Below are 10,351 nucleotides of genomic sequence, written 5' to 3'. Positions count from 1 at the left end.
GGGTGTGATGAGACCCAAGCTATAGTGATAAAATTGTTTGGGCCCATGTTATGGCTAGAGTTTTGGGTGTATATGGTTTGATCATTGCGATGATTATGTCTTTAATGGACATGCATACTTTTCTTCTGACCTTGCCTATGGCGTCACTAGTTTCTCTATTGGTACGAAAATTGGCATCATAGGAGATACAAGCGTTAGAGATTGCGGAAGGGCAAGGGAGAGAGAAAGGAGGATGGAAATAAAGGAAGAAAAGAGATGACAAATAATGGAAAATAGCCCAGGGTAAATTTATCATTTTATTTATTATTAACGTAAATAAGGTCTTTTAATTTTAACATAAACAAAAATAAAAGACTAAATCGCTCAATTATAAAAATTTAAAAATTAAATCATAATATTAATCAAAATTTAAGATCAAATTATGAATTTTCCTGAAAAAAATCTTATAAATAATAATAAACTATGTGTTTAAAACTACAAGAACCAATTACTACATATATAACATCAAATTTTAAAGAAGGGAAAATAATCTACAAAAAAAAAATGCATTTTATTTTTTATTAATAAAATTTGAGTTTCAATCGGTCAATTATATTACAAAAAATTAATCAACCTTGCAGAGTAAATAATTAACATCCCAACTACCTAAATACAATGCGTTATTTCGCAGTTTTTTCGTCACAAATGTTCATACAAGTCCTAATTTGGAGCGAGCATTCTTGAGGAGTGCTTCAAGCGCAACATCAACAGCGTCTGCAAATCCAACATCGCTAGAATTCGGATGGGCATACGTTATTCTTGGCATCATCTCTATTATTTTTCTACGCATTCTCCCCACTCTATCGCTTGATATCTTCGATAGCTCTTCCTCTATACTCTTCTTCCCTTTTCCTTTCTCCATCTCACTCCCATCTAAATCTATATAAACCGAATACGCACTACCATTCACCGGTAAATACCATCCGTACTGGGTGTACGCCGTGTGTGGAGAGAAAAACACCGGTATGCAACCCGCCAGCACAGAGTCGAACGTTGATCGTCTCGTGAACGAGTCTCCTGGCGCTTGTAAGCAAAAATGAGACTGACTTAACACTTTAAGCACCTCGAAAGGTTCATGGCATTTACCGCCACCGCTGCCACATATCAGGAGGTTGCACCGAGTTGACTCGTTACATTGCCTTATTAACTCGTCTCGCACGGCGGCTTTCTCCACCCCCTTCCGTGGTCGTCCAATGAAGGAGAAAAGGTGGGTCCTCTCTGATCGAATCATTTTCCGCTGCCACGTACGCATCTGAACGACATTGGATGGGTGGAAATAGGAAGGATACGGCAAACCGTATTGATTGAGTCCTTGCCATGGATGTCTCTCTACGGTCAGCACCGACATGTTTTTGACAGGTGGCAGATTAAGGAGGCAGTTGGCTCCGAAGTCAGGCCCACCATTGGTGGTCCTCATGAAATCCCATGCGGTTCTCCCCAGGGCTAAAAAATGGTCCTTCCCTTGATGCTTCTGCCACCATGGCTGCGTTTGCAGGTACTCCACTAATCTAACGGCTAATTCATCGCGTGCCGTGTGATTGGCTTCGCGGAACTTGCTGGACGCATGAAGACCACCATAAAATGGGACGTAGAAGAGATTGGCTAGGGCGGGATCCCAAGTGCGACATGGGTGGTTCTCAACACGGGCGTGGAATATCATCTCGGCAAGAAACTGGTGGGTGGCGAACCAAGCACCGGTGGCGGAAAGCGGCTGGCCAAGGCCGTGGTTGGCGACATGGGGACACATGTTAGTGTAAACGTTGAGGTGGGTGCAGTCGCGGAGGAGACCCAAGTTGAACTCCGGTGGCAGTTGATATACAAAGATTGAGAGATTACTTGGACAGGTAATTGGCAACAATTCTTTCGTTGCTGTATTGGGGAAATGCAGGTGATCGTTACGACTGTAAGTAGAAGAAAAGAAAAAGCAAGCAGTAAGAAACCAGGAAGAAAGGAAGATTAGGAGAACGTATCTGAAGGTAGCGTGAGTGTGATAATATTGTGTTTCTTTGGTTTTGGAGAAGTTGTTTGCTTTATGGGCGTGGTGGTCTCTCCATGGAATTGGGACCAATGATAGTTTTCTGAATAACATGGAGACAGGAGAAGCTGCAGAGAAAATTAAAACCAAGGAAGATGATGGAGATTTGCTTGCTTTTTGTCTTGCCAAGTAATATTTGAAACTCTCTAAAAGCAAGTGTTTGATTTCCATTAAATGCATACTGTCCGATCTTGCTCTAATTTTATTTTTATATAATTGATAATATATAAAAATATATTAATTAATATATAAAATTTGAAATTTGACAAAAATTAATCGGAGATTGAAAATGGAACTCAAATTCAATAATTTAGCCGACAATCGGGCCTAATAGGTGCAGTGACACGCTGCATAAATGGTAATCTAATGAGGAGCAATTGGCTTTGTCGGTGAGAATTAATGAATAAAACAAAAATGCAACCATTAAAGATGAGGAAGGAGGGAGATTTTGACTAATCAAAATTAAGATCTTTTTTTAAAAATAAAAAAAAATAAGACCATTTACGTGTCGCCATCAACTTTCTAGTTGTCACTCACGAATAGAAGATTTTTTTTTTTTTTAAGATTCATTTTATCAACGTGAGAACACTAGATCAATCTATGTGTCACACCTCATTAAATACTAGCAAGCCCATATGCTTTTGCACATTATTATTATTATTATTAAAATTTTATTTTATATTTAAATTTTTAATTAATTGTTTTATAAAAAAATAAAAAAAAAATATGAAATTTTGTAATAATTTAAATAGTAATTAATTTTGTATTATTTTGATAAATTAATTTCTTTTTATAGTATATAATGTGACAATTTTAGAAAAGAATTTGTACACTTTATATGCATTTAAATTACTTTCATGTTAAATATAATATGTAAAAATTATCTATACAGGAAATTAATTTTTTCAAATGATTTAAAAATTAATTAAGTTATTTTTTATATAATCACATTTGCATATAAAAATAATTAAAAAAATATTTTCTACATGGGTGAAATTTAACCTAATGAAAAAGAAAAGAAAGAAAATTGGTTGAGAATAGTTCACCGCAAAAAACAATCAGTTTTGTAATTGATTATTATAACTGATTAAAATTAATTATTATTAGTAATTAATTTAATAATTAATACATAATTTTTTTAATAAAATAATTAATTTTAGAAAAAAATAATCAATTTAAAAATTAATTGTTATTAACCACCTATTTATAATTAATTGCTAAAATCTGTTACTAATAGCATTCGATTTATAATTAATTGCTAAATTGATTCCTAATTAAATATTAAAAAAACTTTAAATATATAATTAGCAACTGATTTTAAAATCGGTTGCTAATAACGATCAATTTAGAGAATCTTGTTAAATTAAAAAATTATTTTAATTTATTTCAGAGTTAACAACTAATTTATAATCGGTTGCTACTAACAATAGATTTTTTTAATCAATTGTAAATCGGTTATTAAATTTTTTCTTTTAAAAATTTCTGTTAATTTTTTTAATTATTTTTTTTATTTACAATCAATTTGCGAATTGTTTGTTAATAACAACTAATTTTTACAATCAATTTCCCCCCAAAAATTTATCCTAATTATTTATTTATTTTTTTATTTACAACTGATTCATGAATCGATTGCTAACAGCAACTAATTTTTGTAATTAATTTTATTATTTAAAAAAATTCTATCCAATTTTTTAGTTTTTATTATTTGCAACTGATTTTTGAAATCGATTAAAATTAATTGATATTAGCAAGCGATTTTTTTCTCTTAAAAAATTCCCACCTATTTTTATTATTATTTTTTTTTATTTTGAATTGCAATCAATTAAAATCGGTTATGATTAGTAACCGATTTTACAACTAATTGCAAATTGATTGTAAAATTTTTCCTCCAAAAATTTCATTATCTTTTATTTTCTAACATATTTTTTATCATTTTTTTCCGTCATCATCTATTTTGTTCATTATTTTTTTCTCATCTATTTTCTTCTTCAACTTTTTCCTTCTCATACATTTTATTTTTTATCATTTTTTTTTCACATTTATTTTCTTTTTCATCATTTTTTTCTTTCTCATCTACTTTTTTTTTCATCATCTTTTTCTTTCCTATCTATTTTTTTTATATTTTTTTTCTCATCTTTTTTCTTCTTCGTCTTCTTCTTTTTTCTCAACTTTTTATTTAATTTATTTTTCTTTTGCATAAAATAAAAATTTTGTACAAATATATTTTTTGTTGGTAAATTATTTGTAGTATTAATTTTTAATATTTTTTTGTTATAATACATATATATATATATATATATATATATGTGTGTGTGTGTGTGGTAATTTTTTTAATAATTTGTCTTATAAATATTTTTTATATTTAATTTTTTTATAATTTTTTAAAAATTAGCAACATAACTTTTTATTATTAAATTAATTATAAATAGCAATTGATTTAAAAAATAACTGTAAAATTATAAAATTAAAGACATTAAGTTTTTTACAATTATTATGTTTCAGTTACTACTAGTAACCGATTTCGGTTACTAAATCAATTACTACTAGTAACTGGTTGTTATTTATCAAAACTTTTATTTTTTAAGTTTAATTAATTTTATCGATTGCTATTTGCAATTAGACTCATTGTAAACATCTGAATCAGTTATTAAATTAATTAGCAACCAATTTTAATATATTAGTAACCGATTTAGTCGGTTGCTAATCTTTTTTTTTTAAGTGGTTAAGGAATTTTCTTATCAATTTATTAATTAAGAAAGGGAAATTAATTAAAAAATAATTATGCAATTTTCTAAATTTGAGTTGAGATTTTTCATTAATAATTAATTTAAATAGAATTAATTTACTATTATTTTGATTTTTTTTTAAGCATATATGTAACAATTTAATTAAAATTTTTTTTGTATATTTTATATATACGTAGACAGATAAATAATGCTCCATTAAATTAATTAAAGTGAAAGAAATCTCAAATTTAATCGAGAAATTTTTATATTTATAATGGGATTTATATTTCACTAATTATTGTTTGATTTATTATTTTTAAATAAAAATTATTGTTAATTTTAATTTTTAAATTATTTTAATTAACAAATAAATTTCTTTCACATTTTATTAGATGAAAGTTAAATGCTGGCACTAAATTATGAAATATATATTCTTGTCATTTGTAAATTTTTTTAGTAAAGGTGAATTTAATATAAAAGTATAATTTAATCCTAATATTTTAATATTAATAAATTAAATTAAATTAAATTAATTGCAATTTCAGCTAGTTGACTAAAACTAAACTTATAGTTATTAACCTTTCATCTTCATTATACTTTTATTGATAAAAATTATTTAAAAATAATTTATTTAAACTAAAGTCTATAATTATAATCAATTGAATATAATCATAGTAAAAATGTTGAAATCAATTTAAATTAATAAAATTAAAATCATTAAAATAAATAATAAATTCACAAAAGAATTTGGCTTTTTTTTTTTTAAATGTAAATAAGCATTAAATAATCCTCTATATGGAATTGACCCATGAAATTTGGATCTAAGCCTTACCCAGTTCCTACTAATATAATAATAAAGCACTACCTCTAGAGTTTGTCACCAAACCATTAAAGAAGTGAAGGCCAAAGAACAAATTTCTTCTTTTGCTGATACTAAAGAACAATATAATATATATTTTCTATTATTAATTAATAATAAAAATATATTTTTAATATTTTATTTATAAAAATAATAAATATGATTTATTATTAATGAAATGATAATTATAAATTAAATATTATTAATAAAATTATAAATAATATATTATTAATTAAAATGTATTCGATTATTTTGAATGGTTTAATTATCAAATCAAAATAATCAAACTAATAATAAAAAATTTCTAAAATTATTAACTAAAGATTAAATCGAATCAAATTTGCTCTTATTAAAATAACTTAATTTATCAATTGGGTTTGGTTATATGGTTGCACATACCCTTAGCTAAACTGGAGCAAAGTCATGGACTTCTAAAGCTAGGAAACAGACTGAGGTAATCCCTCATACAAAAACTTCCTGCAGCACAAGCATGAGAATTTGGAAGGCGTTTATGGCCTTGCAAAATTGAAGCAAAGATGATATGAAAACCAAAACCTACAAAACGCTAGAAGAATCTACTTATATATCAACTGATTTTTTTAATGGATTTGAATTTATTGGTAATTATCACTTTTTTTTCATTTTTTTTTTCAAATACTACTTTTTTCTCTCATTATAATAATGTATTTGCAATAATTATTATTGATAAAAAAAAATTCAAAATTAATAATGAAATTTATTATTTTAATTGAAAATATTTTTTTTATCTTTTTTTAATTACCAATGTATTTGACATCCGTTGTTTAAAATTTACCAGAAGATTGTGATATTTGATCTGTTGGTAAAAAAAATTACCAACGAGATTTACTACAATCGTCTCAGTTTATTGGTACTCTACTAGCAATTTCAATTACCAACTGATTTTGTCTTTGTTCAACAATAATTTTTAGGATAATGCCTAGTATTTTAATTAGCATTAAAATAATATCTCTTTTATATATATTATTCAGTGGTATAAGTGTTGATATTAATGATTAGAAATTAAGAAAACAGATCATAAAACATTATCTGGTAATGTTTTATGTTTTAATTAAAGTAAAAACATAATACCATTATTCTAGTAATTATTTTTATCAAATACTTTTTATTTAAATTATTATATAATCGGCTAATCATCAAAGTAATCATCAAGTTCTTATCCCCTTAATAAAAACCATTGAAAATCATCAAAAAGATTCTTTTTTGTCAAAACCACCAAACTACATCTAGAATTCCTTTATGTATTCATATCCAAACTGCAACTTTCTTCTCAGGATCATTGAAATTTCCATTAAATCTGTGAATCCCATTTCACAAAAATCAGCTAAACACATCATTAGTGATATTTATAATTTCCTTATTTGATATTTGATCTGAAAAAAAAAAAAAAAAAAAAAAAAAGGCAAAACGAACACAGAAAGCAACATATATATGTAGGAAGAAAGTTGGTATTTTCTATTTTCTAAGAGACTCTACAAGACAAACTGCTTGTCAAAGCACCAATATGAATATTAACAAAACACACTGCAAGCTTTATTTATCTGTAAATTCGGTACAAGGAAAGTTTAGATACTAAATTAAGATGATATATAGTCCTGTTCCCATCAATAGATGACCATTATTCCATATCAAATTCTGAGGGTATCAAGATGAGATTTACTATGGAGCTCACGAGCAAATAGAGTTTGGAAATACTCTTCAACTCCTATTTTCTTAAACAATGCTGGAGTTTGTTTACTGATTAAGCTGGGAGCTGGCCCTATTTCTGCACTATATCTTGGAGCATAAAACGTTGCAATCGACAGCCTTTCCTTCGCCGAATTCACCGTTGCCCTGTGCTCAATGCTGCGATATGTCCCATTGCTTATAATCTGCCATGAATATTCATGCATCAGGTGATAAAATAAAACACAAACCAATGAGTTTGGGAATGATAGTACGTAGTATTGTAGTTCTCTTTAAAAGATGGCAAAAGTTGGCTGTAACTTTAGTCATTTTCAGGTCTGCAAGATCTTAAAGTTTCAGTAGAAATCAATTATAAAAAAAAAAAAGGGTATAATAGAATACCTCCAAAATGTCTCCAATGTTGATGACAAAGGCATTTGGGAGGGGCTTAATGGAAACCCAATTGCCATCTTTCTTTATCTGAAGACCTTCGACTTCATTGACCTGCAGGAGGATAGTGAGACCTGTGGCATCTGAATGTGGAGTAAGCCCAATGACTTTGTTAGGTTCAGGACATGGAGGGTAATAATTCATTCTCATTGACTGATGTCCATCTTCAAAAATCTCTATTATTTCTCTTGCCTCTATCTCTAGTGCTTTAGCCATCTGTGCAAGGATAGCCATAGCTAAATTTTTCACTTCTGATGAATAAGTATCTAGGGTCTCTCTGCAGTAAAAAAAGTACTGTCGAATTAGCAAGCCATGTAGAATGCAGACAGATTAATTAGGTAGCTGAAATTCACACTCTCCATATAGTCAGAACACAATAAGAGAGAGAGAGAGAGAGAGAGAGAGAGAGAGAGAGGAGGGGATGACCTCAAAGGAAGAGGGAGGTTTGGAAATAAATGGGGTTTCCTTGCATGAACGGGCTGTGTGACCATGAAGAAAAGGTCACCCCAATCAAGCTTTTGGTCCTCAGATACAACAAAGGCTTGCCCAAAACCCTCTACTTCTCCCGGATATTGCCATAACTTTTTCTTCTCTTCCATTGGGAGATCAAACAAGTCCTGGACCTCCTTCTTTATCTTCTCCAAAAGTGAATGCTTCACTTCATAGTTCACCAACTGCAAAATTTTAATTTTAGTTTCCTTCCATTAAATCTCAAATAATTTTAATCAGATAATTGTGGAATTAATTGTGAGTAAATTATATTGGTTAATGAATACAAAAAATTTATACTGAATTTTTTTTCAAAAATTTTATTAATAGCACACTCAATTTTTATTTTTACTTATTTAACTTTTATAATTTTATTTTTAGAACTAATTTATTTTTATTTAAACAAACTTTTGATATATTTAATGCATTTATCGATCACATCATACATATATAATAAAAATATTAATTTTAAAATTATTTTTTAAAAAATATGTTATTATTTTAGTAACTTTTAATTATGTATATAAATTTATATTTGTATATATAATTCATTAATAAATACATTTATATTTAATAAGTATAAAAATTAAAATAAAAATATCTAATAAATTGAAATAAAAATTTTATTTATTAAATTTGTTGCCTTAGTTATTGGTAGGCAGCATATTATATTATACTAGAAAGTTATGGACATGAAAATAAATTTTAAAATACAACAGTTGCATATAAAAAGTTATTTAAAATCTTATTTCCCTTCGTCTTTGCACATTATAAAAACAAAAACTCAGACTCGATTAAGAGACAATTTATAATCAGAACTATTAAAATTAATTTTAAATTTAAATTATATATTTTTCTTTTTACAAATAAAAAAACAATCAAAAGTTGGATTAAATCGACCCTACGATTTCGATCCCAATTACTTTGAATCTTGAATCCGTAGGATTTCGATCTGATGCAGCCCATTGACCACCCCAACAAAAATCTACCCATTTAATAAAAATCAAAGGCGGGCTTCGTCGGCATGCAGCTCTGTGACTTTGCACAAATAGAGGACAGCCGTGGACATCTTCAATTCAACTTCAATGGAAATAATAATAATAATAATAATAAATCACACGCACACACTTATATATATATATATATATATATATATATATATATATCTCCACTTGATGAGGAACTTGCTCTATAGATTATTTAATTATATATAGTCATAGATGTTAATTCATAATTACAAATAATTAAATTAAGTTCTAAGTCTCTATTTATTTAAAAAAAAAATTCTTTTCACAATTTTCAGTCTTTAAAATATTAAAAAAATAAGTTAATAAAAAATATTTATCTGATCAGAGAAAAATTAAGTCATTTTAAGAAAAAATAATTTTCTCTTTTCAAAATAAAAAGTCATTTTTTAAATTTTAATAATTTTATTAAAATATAAAAATATTGATAAACACATAATATAAATATATATTATTAATTTAATATTATAACTAAATGAAAAATATTTTCATGAAAAACATTTTCCTATTCCGTGAAACAAAGGGAGTTTGTTACCACAGCCTTCTTATGATATGAATGGCAAATTGCCATTGAAAATACAAAAGTGATTCTGAGATTGATATAATAATAATAATTAAACAGCAAGAACAAGAAGAGGAAAAGTAATGAAAATTAATATATATAAATATATATACCTGAAAGAAACCCCAATCTTTGCAAGCACAATGAAGCTTGGCCAACTCAGAATCCATAGATTCATGAGAAAGCAGCCTCTTCATCTCAATAACAGGAACCTCAAGATGTGATGGAACTTCATTATGGATGATGAGTTGATCTTGGTCAGAGCGTATGTATCTCTGTGGAATAGCATCCATATTGGATTTAGCTAGTTCCTGAACACAAGGCACAAGAAGAGAACTCCCAAGTTTCACCACTTTTGTTTCCATGGTTTTTGTTTGTAGTTTGGTTTCACAAGCTTTTTGGTTTTATATCCTTAGCTTAGCTAGGAGGACCAATTGGGTGTACAAACTATCTCATATACTT

The 10,351-nt window shown here is 27.7% G+C and overlaps 2 protein-coding genes across 2 annotated transcripts; both read right to left on the bottom strand.

Annotated features, from left to right (window-relative positions):
- Nucleotides 1-540: 540 nt before the first annotated feature.
- On the bottom strand, nt 541-2,281 carry LOC110651004 (probable xyloglucan galactosyltransferase GT17). The gene has a single exon (XM_058145569.1). The coding sequence runs from the start codon at nt 2,252-2,254 to the stop codon at nt 689-691; it is 1,566 nt and encodes a 521-aa protein (XP_058001552.1). The 5' UTR covers nt 2,255-2,281; the 3' UTR covers nt 541-688.
- Nucleotides 2,282-7,209: 4,928 nt separating this feature from the next.
- On the bottom strand, nt 7,210-10,347 carry LOC110651006 (protein SRG1-like). Its single transcript, XM_058145568.1, has 4 exons — nt 10,003-10,347; nt 8,240-8,487; nt 7,766-8,090; nt 7,210-7,569 (listed from the first exon to the last, which is right to left on the bottom strand). Exons 1-4 carry the CDS (start codon nt 10,252-10,254, stop codon nt 7,327-7,329), a joined length of 1,068 nt encoding a protein of 355 aa, XP_058001551.1. The 5' UTR covers nt 10,255-10,347; the 3' UTR covers nt 7,210-7,326.
- Nucleotides 10,348-10,351: the final 4 nt, after the last annotated feature.

This window comes from Hevea brasiliensis, chromosome 4 (assembly GCF_030052815.1).
Source record: "Hevea brasiliensis isolate MT/VB/25A 57/8 chromosome 4, ASM3005281v1, whole genome shotgun sequence".
NCBI classification, from domain to species: Eukaryota; Viridiplantae; Streptophyta; class Magnoliopsida; order Malpighiales; family Euphorbiaceae; genus Hevea; species Hevea brasiliensis.
This window is presented reverse-complemented; position numbering and strand designations above follow the sequence as displayed.

Bases quoted from the DNA above. Each gene is read 5' to 3' on its own strand.
- LOC110651006 (XM_058145568.1), bottom strand. From the start codon at position 10,254: ATGGAAACAAAAGTGGTGAAACTTGGGAGTTCTCTTCTTGTGCCTTGT. The intron at 8,488-10,002 runs GTATATATATTT...AAAATTTTGCAG, and splicing joins AAGATTGGGGTTTCTTTCAG to TTGGTGAACTATGAAGTGAA. The intron at 7,570-7,765 runs GTATTCTATTAT...TATTCATGGCAG, and splicing joins ACATTGGAGACATTTTGGAG to ATTATAAGCAATGGGACATA.
- LOC110651004 (XM_058145569.1), bottom strand. From the start codon at position 2,254: ATGCATTTAATGGAAATCAAACACTTGCTTTTAGAGAGTTTCAAATAT.